Genomic DNA, 17,610 nt, shown 5'->3' with positions numbered 1-17,610 from the left:
TAAATAAATAAATAAAATAAGGCAAAGACTACTTCCTCTGAAGGCTTGTGAGGATTAAATAAGGAAGGCATCACGAGCACAGCTCCCGGCACACAACTAGCACTCAGTAAATGACGCGTTTCCCTAATGCCCCCTTTCTCTTTGGCAGATGGACCAGAGAGGCAGAAGAAAATAGTGGCAAGAAAATTTAAGAAAAAATGGGCACCAATGACCCAAACAGTGCTTTAAGATTTCCTCTTGTGCCTGGTAACAGAATTGGGGATGTTCTTTTTGTTTTTTGAGTTTTTTTTCTTTGTTTGTTTTTGCCAGGCCAGGAATGTTTTTCCACAGCCCTAAGTATCCAAATGAGGGAAGTGACCCTCATTTCTTGGTCACTTCCCTTGTTTGGGGACTACCACAAAAACAAGCCTCCAATCCCCACAGGAACATGTAGCTACCACTACAACCAGGGGTTCCCACACTAGTTCATAATCAATTTTATCTTCTATCAGGCTGGGAGCTTCAGAAAAGCAGGTTGTAGGGTTTCCGTATTTTTCACACCTGAATATTGCCTCATCTGACAGGAACAGGACGCAAAACAGAACCCCACTCCCAACTCCAGACACAACTGAGTTTCCAGGAGGTGAAGGAGTAGTTCCCAATGAAGACCCCAGCAGAAAAATTTGCTCCCCATCATATGCCCGCCTGAAATCCCTCAAATCACCAAGCATGGGAGTTCAAGGGAAGAAAGGAAGAAGCCTTAGCAAGAAAAGAAAACAAAAAATCTAAAACTCCTGGAGATTATGGCAGAAATCGTGCAGACCAATCGCATTTTTCTATCCTGTGATGAGAAAGATGGAGTGATTGAGGAACTGGGGACTCTGCATCTAGGAAAACCCCTCAGCCCTCACAGCTCAGAGGCAGAGGGGAAGAAGCAGGGCTGTCACAGCTGGGTGGAACTTCAGAGCAGGCGTCTGTGAGTCAGGATTCAAGGACCAAACCATTTTGGGGGGGATGATGTCCCTTTAAGTAACAACAGTGGGGCTGCAGCTGCGGCTACAAGCGCTGTCTCCCTGCCTCTGTCAGAACCACCCACTGCTCTGCCAAGCTTGCATCTCCAGCCCTGGCCACCCCTCCCAATAGCTCAAAGCTGGCCTGGTATTTGGGGGCCTGCCTATATCTCACGGGACTGCTCCTATATAGACAAAAATTCAACCCCAGGGTGCAGGGAGCCAGGGGATCAGCTACTAAGAAATAAAAAGAACCAGGATTCTTTACTCCATTGGGATCCTGTTTCAGCAGTCATGACTGGGACTGGCCCCTCCCCACATCAGCATGGTCACCAGTAAGACCTGGAAGCCACCGATGTGACTCTGTTGGGGTCATGATTTCATTTTCTTGGACTCTGTATTCTGAGTGGGAAGCTGAGAGGGATGGCTTCCCCTGCTAAAGGGTCTCTAGCAATCTGCCTGACACTCTGGCTCAAAAGAATTCCTAGAACCCAGGGACTCTCAAGGGCCCCACTGAAAAAATGGTTTCTGCCCCTGCTGAGCAGTGAGACAGTGGGCCCCACCGTTCACTCACCAATCAGCATTGATTCTCTCTGGTATTCCTGAGTGAGGTAGGACCGCTGGGTCACACAGTACACATATCTCTCCAAGACATACCAGCACATCTCATAGTAGAAGGGGTAACGGAATTTAGGCTGCACCTGAAAGCAAAGACCCAGGGGCAGAGGTCAGTTTCTGTAGGGCAAGGGGAAAGGAGGGAGAAAACTGGGGACGTGGGTATTCCTGGGGGTGGGACTTATTTTCATCATCTTAGCAAGAGCACAAATGGTGTGAGGGAAAAATGGGGTGATGGGGTTGGGGAGGCTGGAAGGCAGGAGGGAGGCGCTGGAAAGGGCAAGATATCAGGAGCATGCACGAATGAGAAGGAGGAAGAGGGGAGGAAGAAGCCTGTGACAGCATCATTTCAGGGTTCCCTGAGCTACATGCCGATGGGGAAGGTGGATGGGGTCCGCTTGTGCTTCGTGAGATGCAGAGTTGTCTCCTGACCTGCTGACGGAGGGTTCGGGGGACCACAAATGTGAGCCACTGCCTAATTCTAGCTACAACAGACACCGGCTCATAGCCGTTCTCAAAAATTCTTGCAACAGATTCTGCTATCCCTCCCTCCCCCTTGAAAAACGGAAATCAACTCCCATACCTTACCCATATGCAGACAATCAAGTATCTCCTGCATTCTAGGAGGGAGGTCACACCAAAATGGACCAATGAGAATGGAGGGGTGTGGCCTCTCCTACCCCTGGGGGCAGGGCTTCGGAGAGGGCTGCCTCCTGCCCCCCACCTCCGCCACCATCTGGCACTGCCCAGCCTGTATTCCCAGGGGACACCCTTGGACACAAGTCCCTGGTGTGACCCTAACGCCGGAATACACACCCACAGGTCTGGAGCAGGAGTCCAGATGGAGATCCCCTTTCCGCTGTTTCTTATAGGGGAGGAAGTGTAGGTGCAGATAGTTTTGTGTATCAGAACTGTGAAAAGGCCTGGGCCCCGGGGCAGCACGGGTCTATACCGATAAGATGGCAACGAAAGCTGGGAAGGAAGCAATACCACTGACGGCCCTGGCACAGAACCTTACGGAAACTGCATCCCGAGAGGACAAGGGAGGACTGAAGTGGTGGGAGGGGTGACCCTGTCTCCCACCTCATTTCCAAGGAGGGATCCTGCACGTGCACACTCACTCTTCTCCTGCTCTCTTGCCCTCTCACCAAGGTGTGTCTGCCTTGAGGGATCTCTGCAGGGGCCAGAGACCCCTCTTCACATCTCCTATCTCCCAGAAACTCAGGAAGCTGAGAGTTAAGCAAGCACACTCTCCACCTCTCTCTGCTGACAATCAACAGGCAACACTCTACATGTGGGATGAAGACAAATACAAGCAGATCCAGGTCCTCCATATGCCCTAAAATACTATTTCCCTGCCTCTCTCACAGTACCCACCTAGAAAAGGCCAACTCTGCCGTCTTTGAGAGTCCCAGCTCTGTTCCCCGTTCACCCTAGGCTCCTCTGACTCAGTTTTCAGCAGTGAGGCCCTTTTCCCACGTTGGGGGCCTCACTTTTCCCATCTGTGTATTGGGTCCAATTGACCTCCCTGGCTCAGGTGGATGGTATGCCTGGGAATGAGATCCTGGCCGCCACATGCGTTTGAGCTCCTAGGGGGGATGCACAGAATTGGGAACATCATGTAGCGGTTTCCTTGATTCCAGCTACTCTCCTGAGAACCCCAGTTTTATTGCTGGGACAGTATATTAATAATGACATTTTTTCAGTCACCAGATCAGTGCCCTCCGGAGTTTAAAAAGGTCAGCCTGAAGCAGCCCCTGACCTCCTGTGAAGACGGGTTTGGGGGTTTCGGCCCCACCCCCACTCCAGAACAAGGGTCAAGTGATTTTGAAACAAATTGACAATACCTACAGCAGTCTGAGGACAGGCAGGGCTGCCTCCTCTCAAACCCTCTCTCACATCTCCAAGACTTTAGTTGGCAAAACTTAGAAGTTGCTTTTCACTTTTCAAATTTTGGAAGATTGTCAGAGCCACTCTTCATTGATGTGCCTGAGAATTTTCTAGATGGGGGGAGAGGTGGTTTTTTTGGTTGTTATTTCAGGAAAGGAAGATAAGTCTCCCCTCCTTGTTGCTGAGCCCAAAGGAAACCAGCTGGGTGAAGACAAATGCTGATGAAGGAATTACAATTTTTTTCTTTTTCTTTTTTTTTTTTTTCCAAGAGAGCACCGCAGGAAACAAAATTGGCAAAGAATTGACTTACAAACGGGTTGTCGCCTTCTACCCTTCGCCTTCAAAAGGTTTCAGCCACAACATGCCTGGGGAACATTAAACACACGATTGCTCAACATTATTTGTTGACAAATTCGGAGCCTCACCAAACTGAGTTGTTCACCGAAAGGCAAGGCAGTCAGAAAGCATGCAATGCTCCCCGCCTGGGGGGTCATTAACATCTCGGCGGATCTCCAGGGGTCAGTTTGACTTCCTAAAGGCCCATTCAAGTGGCATCTGGCTTTAGCCTTTCCTCAGAGCAGAGTGACCTCAGGAGATCAGAACCCAAGTTGGTGCATCTAGAACTCCCAGGTCTTGAGGACTTGAACAACTAAAATGTGAAGGTGGGTGGAAGTGCCTTAACATTTGTTTTTCTCCTGGAAAAACAAAAACAAAAATTCAATGGGGGCATAAAATCCAATGGTAGGAGAAAGGTGAGAGGAAGGGTAAATTATTTGCAATTTCCAAATAGATTGATTGGCTGAGAGGAAATGGGATGTCCTGGCATTACCTTTCCTGAGAAGGCTGCTTTCTCTAGCACCATGGCGGGGAGGGAGGAAGATAAATAAGAGAGACCGCAGTTTAATGAATTGATCATTTGGACCATCCCTATCCCTCATCAACCAAACTAGAGTTAAAAATATGCAGCGCTAATGGCTGAGATGTTATCTTCAAATAATAAACATGCAACACATCCATTCTTTGGTATAGTTCTTGCACCCCTTGGAACAGTTTTAGAATGAGAGGGGAAAGATTTCATCTCCAAAGGGGGCAGGAAATGGAAACCCACTGGTCCCAGAATGCGGGCACCGGGCTTGTGCTTGCCTAGGGGCAGCAGATAAAGTCACCTCTCATTCCGGCCCAGAAAAATTAAAATCATGAGAGCAAGACATGGCTTCCTAAACCCAGATAAATGTCGGGGTTTCCCTGGTCTGGATGGGGGCGGGGGGTGCCACCACATTGAGCCACAAAGGCAAATTCTTTTGCTAAGACAAAACCACACAGTGAGGCTTAGAGACTGCCAGTGTGGTCCTTTGTCCCACCCTCTGTATTTGTTTTCTAAGCAAAGCTATCTTTTAGGACTCTTGAAAAACTATGTTTAAATGGCCATAACCTTCTTAAGGAAGCTCACAGGGGTGTAAAGAATTAAGCTGTAGCGAGCTGACAATGAGCCCTGGCACCTTTTCTGGCTTCCAGTGCTCCCTCCCCAGTGTCTTTTGTCTGCGTTGGCTCCTAAGACATGAACAATCGGGCCTCGTAGCTAAGCCCTCGCCAAGGATCAGAAATCAAAGCAGATTAAACAGCCTGCCAGTGGTTCCAGGCTAGCCTGGCCACCAGGCCCCCGCCCATCAACCAGCTTCAGGGAAACCAGATGGGGTGCCTACTCAGATGAGGGACAGTGGGCCTTGGGGGAGGGGACCCTGCAGCGCTCATCTGGATGTGGGCGCGACAATCCACAGGCGCTCAGCATGAGGCTCAGGGTTCCACTCCATTACCTCCCTCCCGCCTCCTGCTTAAAGGGGAGGAGAGCTGGGCTCCTCACAAAATGATGGGGCCCAAATCCACTGAGATGTATGATCCAGATTCCTGGGGGGAGGGGCAGCCGCCAAGCAAGTGGCCGAAGCCTTTAGAAATCCCAGCCTGACTCCGGCTTTCAGTAATTGCCTTCTAGCTTTCTCCTTTTCTATCCCACACTTCCTATGGGCCACACTTCTAGGTTGCTCACAAACTGGCCCATTCTTCAGGGCCGGCCAAAGAACAGTTGGCCAGGGCCCCAGACAGCACTTGATCCAGACTCTAAGATGACCACTTGCACCCAAATGGTGCCTGTCTCCCAAACACCATGAATAACACCCCCCAGCCCAGCCCTGGGAAAGGGAGGGTGGGCAGGCGACAGAGAAGAGAGGCACCCACGTCCACAAAATGAGACCCAGTCTCTGCAGATCCGGGCATCCCGGGCAACAAACCCACCAATCTGAAGATAAGCACTCTCCCTTTTGTGCACTTGGCCACTGTATGTGGCTAACGTGGTCCCCGGGACGCCCCTGGACAGAGTTCCTCCATATCAGGACGCAAAAAGGTTAGATATAGACATAGTGGCGAAGACTCTGCCTTATGTACATGATTCCATGCAGACCCAGGCCGGAAGATAAGACCAGGAAAGGCAGGGACTCTGAGCAACAGGAATCTGTCTCCATGAGACATTTCTTTAAGGTCCAGACACAGCAACACTTCTTTGGGGCAAAAAAGTCATCTCCTTGGCAAAGCCCAAGAAGACATGGTATGGTCTGTCCATCCACAAAGTGGAATATTATTCAGCCATGAAAAAGAACGAAGCACTGACACATGCCAAAACATGGATGAAACTTACAGTCATCACGCTAAAGGAAAGCCAGTCACAAAAGGCCACCATTATGATTCCCTATATATGAAATGTCCAGAACAGGCAAATCCATAGAGTCAAAGCAGATTAGTGATTGGGGGAGGGTAAGCGGGGAGTGACTGCTAATGGGGACTGGGTTTTTTTGGGGGTGAGGACAATGTCCTGGAAGTAGACAGAGGTGATGGCTGCATAACATAGTGACGGTGCTCAGTGCCATGGAATTGTGCACTTTAAATGGTGAAATGTATGGTATGTGCATTCTAGCTCCATAAGAAAAAAGGAAATACTTGAATAACAGTAAGAAAAAAAGGAAAAGAAATGGGCCCTTTTTGCCCCAGTTTCCCCACCCTTGGACCTGTCTCAAATGCCTGGGGACACTTGATCAAGTTCCAGCAGGGAAAGAGGGTGGCAATTTCCCAAGTAGCCAGTGCTTTTCAGGGGACGCTCATGGAGTACAGTGGAAGTCGCACGTCACCTGAGACAGCTCAGAGGCAGAACATGGCAAAAGCACAGGCACTGGCCTCCTCGGGTTCTACATCACCTTTGGGAGCCATCAAATCCCCGAGGACACGGGGCCAGGACCTGACCTTCTTTCCAAGGTCCCAGCCCCCCTGCAAACCACAGCAACAGCCACCACGAAATTCCCCACCCTCCCTCGAATCCCTTCTCCACGTGAGAAGGAAAAAGATACAGGGTACATGACATCTCACGGTGCTTTCTCAAAAGACACTTCCTCTTCGGCAAGGGGATTTTGGCTGCCACCAACCTGCCACCGGCCTGGAGGTGAAGAGAAACTCCCGGGGTTTTGGGAGGGGCTCCTGTGGGCACCCTCTGCCCCACAGAACCAGGACCAAGACCTGGCTTGAGGCAGGAAGCGGGAGGGAGGGGGACATCAAAGAACTTCGGAGTGACTTGCCTACACACCCGAGCACTCAGCAGAGCTCAGGAGCCGGCAAGCCCACAAGGAGAGAAGGAAGCCGCCTTACCCGTGTCCTGTCCTCGATCTCGTAGATCCGCAGCTGCATGGGCACGTTAAAGCTATGCAGGATGTTTCCGCCGAATACCAGAGAGTCTACAGGAGTGTAGACTGCATGGATCCAGCCTGGCATGGGGCGGGAGAGACAAGGTCAGCCACAGGCCCCACCTATGCCGGCATGCAGGAGGGCATAAGAGGCCCAAGTGAGCCCCAGGGCCCGGGCGGAGCATGCTCGGGGCTGCCCGAGGGAAAGCGGAGCTCTGGCTGGCCTAGAGGACTCAGGCCGGCAGGCAGCTGGACCACTGCAGGCAGTACCTCTGGCTGGCTCAAGCTGGGTGATGGGCAGCTGACCAGCCCCCTTCTCTTGAGGACCTTGATGACAAAGGTTTCCTCATGTTGTTTCAGAGCTGGCTGCGGCAGGCCTGTCCCCCCTCCCATGCTGGCTGGGGAGCTGGAAACCCCTCACTCTGGCTGTTCAAATGTCCTAGAGCCTTTTGCTGGACATCCCAGGGACTGTCAATCTCAGGGAGGGTCACAGAGGATTGTTCAGGGCCACAACTAAGAAGTGACATCTTACCAGGGCTATGGCCCCACTTTCCTCTGTCCGAGTCCACCTTCTGCCATCAAAGCCTGCAAGGCGCATTTTCAGGTGGTCTCCATAGCCACGTGACACTTGTACCCCCACATCAGCTCTGCCCTACAGGCCGTGAGCTGCTGACAAGTCTCTCTAGAGCCGAATGCAGCTTCTTAACGGCTTGGGGCTTTTTCATCTCCCTGAGCTCCTAGCCCAAAGCCTGGCACAGTAATCATGAAAATGATTATTGAGTCCTGCCCTGTACCAGGCATTGGTCTAAGGGCTTTACAGGGCTTATCTTATTTCTCACAAAATCCCTAAAAAGTATATACTGTATTCACCCCAATTTACAGATGAGGTGACTGAAGCAGAGAAAGTAAAGTCACTTATCAGGATTAGAACCCAGGGAGTCAGCCTCCACTTGGTCTGTGAAGTTTAGGGACAAAGCAGGACACCTAATTCCTTCAGTGACTCTCAGAGTGGCCATATTTCAAGTGCTCAGTATATCTACACGAGGCTCCCGTTCCCGGCATAGACAGCGCAGAGCTGAGGGACAGGTAATAAATCTCCTGATCTACTCCCATTTACAGATGCCGAAATGGAGGCTGAGAGAAGCTAAGTCCCTTGCTGAATGAAGTCACAGCTGGTAAGTGACAGCACCTCCGTTTTTAACCGCGATGCTATATTGCCACTACATCAAAGGTTAGCATGGGCCTGCAAGTCCCAGGAGGCAGGCCTGCCAACACGGAGGGGAGGCAGAGGGAAACGCAGAGAGAAACGAGAGACGGAGGCAAAGACAGGCCAGGCAGAGGGGGAGAAACTAGCGGTGAAAGACACAGGAAGAGCAGAGGGGGAAGGGGACAGGCAGGGACAAGCCAAGACGTGGAGCCAGGCGCCACCATCCCCTCTCTTCCCGCCTGAGCAGTCCCACCCTCTTTCCTCCTGTGAGCTGAACACATGCCAGCCGGGAATCACAGACAGCCATGGGTGGCCACGGCTGCCGCAGCCAAGCTGCCACCTGGGAAGAGAGTGCGGAGGCTGCGAGGCCACTGCAGACATCTGGGCCAACGGTCCTCCCCTGGCTTGGGCACTGGGTGGGACAGAGCTGGCGGTCCTGGGGGGAGGCCAGGACAAGACCACCAGCCAAGAGCATAGGAACGAAGGCTTTATGTAACCTGGCTGCACTGTCGCTGGCTCCGGTGTGGCAGAGGGAGCTGCTCTGTCAGTAGGTGTGCCCTATCCAGTCACCTGGGCCTCCGTCCCCACCCCCTTCACGCCCCCTGTGCAGATGAGTATGGCTGCCCTTAAACGCCCGTTTCCACATCTGCTTCAGCCTCTCCGCCTCCACTGTGTGCTGCCTGATTTCCTCAGCTATGTTTTTATGTGTCCACCAAGCAGAGCTACTCTGTTATGATTGTTACCATCAGCGGTTTGTAAGCAACATTTCCTAAGACTGGACCTAGGACCCCCGGGTTTACGCACGTGCACACGGCAGGCTGAAGCCTGAACGGGGCAAGGATTCCTGGGACCTGTTCCCACGCTCCTCACACGCCCGCCTAGCGTCCTGCAGAAAGGCCAGGTCCCAGGGCCTGGGTGAGACACTGCCCCCCTCCTGGCCTCCCTATGCCCGAGTGAAAAGAGGGAGACCGCTGCCTCCCTGTGGACAACTTGGTGAGCAAGAACTCACTCCACCTAAGCACCTGCCACCCAGGCCTCGTCCGCTGCAGGGCTTCGGAAAGAACGGGGCCCACGTGACTCGCATTTATCAGCCCTGAACTCTCCTCCTCTCCTGTGGGGTGGCAACATAGACACACCTGACTTACATCTGTTACCCTGATGTGTGAGCACAGAGGGCAACAGAAGACAGGTGCTGTTGCCAATAGGGCAGCAGGGAATCTACTCCCAGTAATAAATACTCCCATTCAAGGGGTTCTAGAAGCTTCTACCCGCTCTCCTCTCCTCCCCAAACCAGGGCCTCACAGGTGGGTCAGAGAGGCTCCTCTTGGATTAGAGTCACTGCCACATCGTGCCCTGCCAGCCCTCCCCATGTCTGTTCCATTACATAAACGCTTCCCTCCAGAAGAACCAGAGAGGGGAACTAATATTCTTCATAAGCCCCATCAGACGGTGTGGGGACAGAGACAGGAGTGCAGTTTCCAGGTTCTTGGCCTCATGTGGAAAGGTGCTGGCTCAGGTAGTAAATGGCCATCAACTGTGATTAGATGGCCATCAGCTGTGGCTAGTTGGCCGTCAGCTGTAACCAGTGAGCCATTGGCCACTAATATAACTGCTGTGGCTACACTAGCAGAAAGATGGGGACTAGCAAGAAGATGGGGGCTGAGCTAGCAAGATTGGATTGCAGTTAGCACAGCGGATTGCAGCTAGCAAGTGGGGTTGGTTGGCAGAGACAAGTGGACGGCAGGTTGCGGATCGTGTGGCTCCTGCTTCCTGTGTCTCCAACCCAGCCGCCAGTGAGACTATAGTGGTATGACTCCCCTATCTATGGCTCCGGGGGTATTCCTTTCTGGCCTCACCATGTCCTGCGTTCTTATGTGGGGGGGCGGGACCAGAGACCCTGCATGACACCCTGCATGACAGATGGCATCTCGTTTGCCTTACCCCAGAAAGCAGAAGAGAGCAGGTGTCCCAGGTGGATGACTGGGCTGGGGAGGCTGGCATCTGCTTCCTGCTCCCAGGCCAGAGTCACCAACGACACGAAGGCATTAACAGAGGCTATTCAGGCCAAGCAACCAGGGACAGAGCCAGTCGTGGAAGGAAAGCAGGCAACCCACAAAACCTGAGCCCCCCTCACTCCCAGAAGGACAGCAAGGGCCCATGGAGTCTTGCCCACAACCCAGACTTCAGGATTCGGAATCCAGGGCCCCTAATCCCACCCCGCCCCCACGTTTGTCTATTTTTGTGGCTATCTTTTCATCTTCGCAGATATAAAATTCAAGGGCACAGGACTCAGTGCCACACAGAGGCCCACAACCTGCTTCCTTCACAAGCACTGACCCACTCACTCCCCATGCCGGGCCAGGCCTGGGGCTAGGCACTGCGTCTACCACAATGAAGCAAGGATGGCCTCTCCTCTCTGGGACCTGGAAGCTGGCACCAGGGGCCCAAACTGGCAGACCATGGTCTGCACTAGGGCCGAGGGGTGTGCTTAATTTGACCCACCCGTGTTACAAAAATGGGAAAATTTCCCAAGACCATCTGAATTGCTTCCTTCCCTAGAAAAATGAGAAGATAGGCCCACCAGGCCCCATTCCTGCCCCGCCCTACCTGGCTGGAGCTGAGCAGCGGTTGCCCCATTTCCCACAGTCCCCCCACCCTCCGCCTCAAGTCTGCTTCACTGCCACCTTTTCCCTGCTCTGTACCCATTTTACAGATGGATCATGTGAGGCCCAAGTCTTGTTACGCTATTACTAAGTAACAACTGGTTAGTTTCTCAGACCTGCCCACATCTAAGAAACACCTGGGGCTACCTTGAATTTTGGGTCTTAGGTAGTTTTTACTACGAAAGATGGGAAATACTTCCAGGCCAGCAGAAGTCACTGACCCCAGGTTCCTTCCCAGGTCCCTATGCTGGGCTCTACCATCCTGATGCTGCCTGGCTAGACATGCACTCAGAACGAAGGGACTTGCTCATGTCCTCCACAGCACCTCCAGACTGTCAAGTGTGCCCTTAAGAAAGTTTGTTAAATGAGCAAATATCTCTCCCAAAGTCACACAGCCGAGAAAGGGGACCAGATCCCAAGTCTACCGACTCCTAGGCTAACAGGGAACCAGGTGGGCCTTGAAACTAGACACACCAGGGTTCTCACCGTACCCTGTCACATATTAACTGTGTGACCTTGGGCTAGTTTGTTAACCTCTCTGGGCCACAGGAAACTTCTTTATTTAAAAAAAAACTGCACAGGGGATATGATTTTTCTTACATGCTTGTAGAGAAGGTAAATAATATACATAAAGTATTTGCTGCCCAGGAATAACGATTATTATTACTATTAACCATAGTACAACTGGGCAGGTGCAGCCAGAGAGGGAGGCCGAGCCCATGAATGGAGAAGGTGTAAATTTTCATAACTCAAAGCTATCAAATTAAAAGTACTGCCCTTTATTTGAAATTATGTACTTCTGACATTTTTAGTGTCAGAATAGTCTTCCTTTCATGAAACATCAGCAAAAGTTGATTCCAGGTTGTTGTTGTTTTTTTTAAATTAATGACCACCTTTCGCAAAACTACTAGTAACCCTGTATCAGCTTCCAACTTTTTTTGTTTATTTCATTGGTCCATGAAATCAGTGCCTGGAAACTACATGTACCCTGGCCTCTGAGAAGGTGACAAATTCCAAATGTCCCTTTTTTAACTTCCCCATAATCCAGGAAAAGTCCTGGTGTCTCAGTAAGGACCAGGACCCTGTAGGGACAAGGACAGAAACAGAAGTTGCCTGCTTGCTGAAGTTCAAATCCACTTCCTGCCTTCAAGCGCCAGTCACACCCCTGCTGTGGCTCAGAGGTTGCTTCTCCAAACATTTTCTGACTTTCTTAAGTCACCAAAATTAACACCCTCCTATATGAGCTCTGCATGAAGCCCTGAGAGAAGGCCCATCCTCCCAGGGAGGGTGGGAGGCTTTCAGTCAGCCGATAGGGTTGGGAGGGATCCCAAGCGTCAGCCCCACCTGTCCCCTTTGTAGAAAGGGGAAGAGACCAGTCTAAGGTCACAAAGAGAGTCAGTACCAAGGCCAAGAACATTCCAGTTTCTTGGAATCCACCACAGCCAATCCTCCAACACACATTAGGGTACCACCTCCTTCCTGACTGTCCATGCCACATCATCGGGGTTTGGACCATGAACATCCCACCAACTACAATCCCTTCCTGTCCCAAGCAGGGGTGCCTCCCCTCCCCGAGTCAAACAGGTCCGAGGATGGACCTGGGGCCATGGTAAAATTTACCCCCACTAAACCCCACCACCATTTCCCTAATAGGGAAGTCTCCACCTTCTGTCCAGCTTTCTGGAAGAGCCCAGTACGCAGATCCCATCCCCAGGTGAGAACTGCTACCACAACCACCCCCACTTCACTTGATACCATACCCTAGTGCTTGATGTCCAGACCCAAGGCCAGCTTCCTGCCCAACTCTCAGAAACCAAAGTATGACCAGCTTCACCCAATGTATCTTAGCAGCCTCAAAGGATACTCTTATCCTAAGGTCCAAGCTTCCACACAGTGGCAAATTCCCTGCAGGCTCCTTGCACAACCATGTATAGCCTCTATTTGTATATCTCCAGTGATGGGGAGCTCACTACCTAGCAGAACAAATCATTCCAATACCACTTGGCTATACCTCTTCTTCCAGGAGATGCTCCTTCAATTGGCTAACTGCTGTTACCAGACACCTTCACTTCCCGAGGAAAAAGAACCCAATTCCTCCTCCAAGTTCATCTCACCTGAGGTGATATCCAGACTCTTGTTTCTCCAGGTCAACCTACCCTCCAAAGTACAATAACCAAGAGGACCACTACATGTGGCCTGACCCCCTCACTCTGTACAGTGGGACTGTCCCCTCCCTCATCTCAAACAAAATGCTTCCCTTAATGCAGCCTAAGACTGCAGCCCCTGACTCCTAGGTCACCTGTCACGTCCACCAGTGACTCAGCCTATAACCAGCTCAAGCCCTCAGGCCATCTCCAGATAGCTGCAGGCAAGTAGGTGTTCACTCACTCAGTCCTCACAACCACCGAGGGAAATCTTATTCCCATTTTAGAGATGAGAACACTGAGACACAGAGAGGTGAAGCCACAGCTTGCAGGGAGCAGAGCCAGATTCAAACTAGGGCCATCCAGTCTGTCTCGAGGGCGAGTGCTCCTTCATTACTATCCTCTGCTATAGTTGTGGAGTTAATTTTTTGTTTTAGAGTGGGGAATCTAAGTGTGGGAATGGACACTGATCCCTATTACATTTCATCTTGTTCTGCTGGAAGGACGCTGTCACTCTGGGTCATTCCCTGATGACACATTCCCCTCTATCCAAGCTTTGGGGCACCTCTGTAAAATCCCCTGCCCCCAGGGCCTGCCCCCCAGAGTCCTCAGGGTAAACCTACCTCACCCTCCCCACAGGACCATTCTCTTCAAGCAGAAAGTCCTGGAGAAGGCATTCAAACTAGGGAGGGCCTAGGCTTTCTCCTAGGAGGGAATTCTAGCCCACAGGTAGAGTGATACAGGTTAGGTATGAGAGGAAAACAGGAATGTTTTTCCCTGCAGCTAGAGCTCTGCTCCTCTCAGGAATTGTCAATGGCCAGGAGGCCCAGAGAAACCCAGTTGCTTGGCCTAAAACGTTGGCTGAGGCCACAGGGACACGGGCACGGTAGCTGATAACAAACCCAGTGGCACCCTCGCAGGAACCTACCGGAAGGGATGAAAAACGTGTAGCCCTGTTTCAGCTCAATTCTTTGGCAGCGTTCCACACGGTCTCCCAGGAAGATGTCGCTCTGTTTACCTGACAGCACCCACTCCTCATACAGTGCCAAATTGTGCAGGGTTGGGGGAATCAGCCAGAAGATCTTGGGAGAAAAAGGAGGCAATCAGCTGAAGATCCAGACCGAGTCTCTGATTTTTTCCAGGCTCAACCATAACCCAAGCAGATAGCTCCACCTGCCTGGGAAGCGGGAGGACCCATCCCCAGGAACCCCATCAGGACCGGGCTCAAAGGAACTCTGGGGTGGCAGGAAGGGCTGTGCCGCCCTTCTGGGACATCCCTAGCCTGCCTTTAGGGAATCTCTCTCACAGATGAAACACCAGGGTGGGAAGACTTCCTGGACTAGGTGGAACAGTCTTTCTCCTGAGCCACGGGCTTGCTGGTGAGGTGGGGGGAAGAGAGGAAGGGCAATTTCCGAAGTTGTATGATAAAATGGCCCAATAAATAAACCCGGCTTGTGCTCACTCTGGAGAAGGAGGAAAAACATGTGGAACCAAGTAGGATGACTTCCCAGCCAGAATTTCCTCCACCATGTTTGGTTAAAAGAAGCGTACCCACAGAGCCAGACAAGCAGGGTGGCACATATATATTCTCAGGGAGCACCCACATCCCTGCGGGGAGGCCTACGCCCCCATGTGGATGTGCACACAGAAGCAAATGAAGCAGGAGTGCCCTGAATGCACCTTCCACCTTCTTTCTCTGGGTCCCTAATGTAAAATGTTCTTGGACGCACATGATGCTGGAAACCAGTTTTAAGTTAAAAGGTCTCAGTGCTGGAGCTGAAATTACAGCCGGGGGAAATGAATGCTGGAGTTTCTTGGGAGCCACATCTGGAGTTCTAATTTGGCCTAAGGTGCTTAGAACATCAGACTGGGCGAGCAGATGTGAACGGGTGACCAAATATGATTCAAAAGAGGTGACCTTGATCTTTCCCTCCAGAAGACAGAGAATTAGGAGATGGCCCCAGAGGGACCAAGTGGCCCTGAGAGTACTCACAGGCCAGGGGCTGCCTGGAGGAGGGGGGCAGAAAGGGAAGGTGATCGAGCCTGCCATGCAGAAACAGCCAGAGACGTACAGAATGGAAAAGACTCAACTCACCTTCCCACCACGGAAAACATGGTACCAAACGGAAGTGCCTCCAAAGTCGATGTGGAAGTCAGTGAAACAACCTTTCACGCTCATCAGACAGTACCTGCAGCACAGAGCAGGGGAGCAGGAAACAAACAATTCAATGCCTGAATCACAGGAGGTGAAAAAAGAGCTTCAGAGATGCTTGATCTCCTGCCCTTTTATCAACGCTGACACTGGGGAATTTTCTTTACTTTGCTTTTTTTTAAACCCAAATCTAATTGGAGTTCCCCAGGGGGAAGCCCCTGTTGTCAGGTGACCCATCTGAAGCATTGGCCACCTGCCCCCCAAGGCTGAAGGAGCCTTTTCTGTTTTCAGGTTCCCAGGAGAGAGCTGGCAACACACAGGCCACTTGGGTCCTTCCTCTAGGAAGGTTTCTACTCTTGGCCAACTCACATTCCTATCCAAGAAAGAAGCTTCCTTTCTCCTCCTTCACAGCTCCTATATCTGCAGCTCTCCCATACTGCCAGGCCCCTTTGCAGCCTGGGTCCCCTAGAATTCAGTTGTAAACCACCTGCATAGCTTGCCAATTACCGGTCCCCATTCATCTCCTCATTCATTCAACAATTAGACAGCCAACCAGCATTCCAGCTCAGAACTAGGCAAAAGATCCCTGCCCTTAAGGATGGGACACTCTTGGAGCACTGCACAAGAAAAGTTAAATGGCAACTGACGGCAAAGTAAGCAAAGCAGCTAAAAGTACAGGGGTACCAGCCACAAAAGAACACACCGTGTATGAATCCACATCTATGAAATGTCCAGAGTAGGCAAATCGACAGAAACAGCGTAGATTAGATTAGTGATGGCCAAGGACTGGGGGGAGGAGGTTGGGAGGAAGTGGAGAGTGACTGCTCAAGAGTACGGGGTTCCGTTTTAGGGTGATAAAATGTTCCAAAATTGATTGTTGCACAACTCTGTAAACATACTAAAAACCATTAAATTGTACAATTTAAATGGGTGAATGGCATGTGACTTACATCTCAAAGCAGCTAAAAAATAGTAAAGGGATTAAGAGAAGCCCCTGGGAGTGGGAGGGTGGAAAGGCAGAAGTGGGGAGAGGGCGGGAGGGAGAGTCTGGGCCTCAGAGGCTTAGGCTGGGGGAGTGCATTCTGGAGTGCATTCGGGAGGGGAGGAAACCAGTCAGCAGTCCCCTTTCTGAGCTCTAGCAAGGGGCCAGATAACCTGGCTTCCTTACAGGAACTCACCAGTCTCCTCCCATCTCCCTCCACATGCTGCTCTCCTAGAGGTGGGCAGTCCTTAAGGAGGAGCAGGGACAGCGCAGGCTTCCAAGTCCAGGCCTGACAGACAGGGGTGCTGGCGTCCCCACCCTCCTCCCCACCCCTTCCCACAAGAGCCACCGGAGGCACGGATGGGGCAGCCTCCCCAGGGCTCATGCTCATGCACCTTGGCACCTCCGGAGGCCCGCGCACCGCTTACCCCACTGACCTCTTTTCCCAGGTGCACTTTGCTTTTCCATGGTTTGGGGAAGAGGGGAGGAATGGGGCGGGGACGGGCAGGGAGGAGCCAGCAGCAAGCGGGAGTGGAGATAATGAAGGGCGTGGGGGCTGGGCTGAGCTGGTTAGAAGGCTGGAGGGCTCCAAGTGCCTCCTCCCTCTGGCTGCCTTGTGCACCTCACATTCAGGTGGACCCCGGGCTCGGCAGTATGCAGGCAGCGTGCCCCGTGTCCCTCCTCCGGATAGGCTGGAAGGAGCCTTAACCATGTGTCTGCAGGAGGCTGACAAATCAGAAGGCCTTCCCGCACATCAGAGCCCCGCTGCCTAGCAACCCCATCGGAGGGGTGTAGTTGACAGCACAGGACGCAGCCCTGTCACGAAGACAGGCTCAGGCTCGGGCTGCGGTGCTGGCGCTGGGGTTGTTAGTCCCAGCTCCGTCTGGGGCTCCACACCCTCTCTCCTCCGTCCCAGCCCAGCCCCAGCCCCAGGCGTGACCCCACTCTCAAGGCCCGGGTGATCCGGGGGTGTGGGGGGAGTTTGAAATCCTAACCTCACCACCACCCCACACACCACACTGGCCTCTTCTCTCCAAGCACCACTTCAAAATATTAGTCCTCATTTTCCTAAAACCACCTCCTCTTCCTCTCAGATTTTTTCTTTCTTCTTCAAATCTAACCTTGGTTTCCACCCCCTCCAGGCCTCAGCAGAACAGTCTAAGGGAAACAATTTAAGTGTGTGTGGGGTGGAGCAAGAGATGCACTTCCTTCAGTCCGCAGCTGTGTGCTCAGCCAGGTGCCCACA

General features: G+C 52.0%; 1 protein-coding gene across 3 annotated transcripts in view; it reads right to left on the bottom strand.

The window, feature by feature from the left end:
- The window catches only part of KDM2B (lysine demethylase 2B), a 109,007-nt gene that overhangs the window by 57,475 nt on the left and 33,922 nt on the right, over positions 1 to 17,610 (bottom strand). For all 3 annotated transcript variants that reach the window (XM_081036727.1, XM_081036728.1, XM_081036729.1), the window contains 4 exons: positions 15,326 to 15,419; positions 14,159 to 14,312; positions 7,182 to 7,297; positions 1,564 to 1,690 (listed from right to left, as the gene is read on the bottom strand). In XM_081036727.1, coding sequence (XP_080892853.1) covers positions 1,564 to 1,690; positions 7,182 to 7,297; positions 14,159 to 14,312; positions 15,326 to 15,419 — 491 coding nt within the window. The remainder of the gene's footprint in view (positions 1 to 1,563; positions 1,691 to 7,181; positions 7,298 to 14,158; positions 14,313 to 15,325; positions 15,420 to 17,610) is intronic.

The sequence above is a fragment of the Rhinolophus hipposideros genome (assembly GCF_964194185.1).
Source record: "Rhinolophus hipposideros genome assembly, chromosome: 24".
Lineage (NCBI taxonomy): Eukaryota > Metazoa > Chordata > Mammalia > Chiroptera > Rhinolophidae > Rhinolophus > Rhinolophus hipposideros.
The sequence above is the reverse complement of the archived record's forward strand: the minus strand, read 5'-3'. Positions and strand labels throughout refer to the sequence as shown.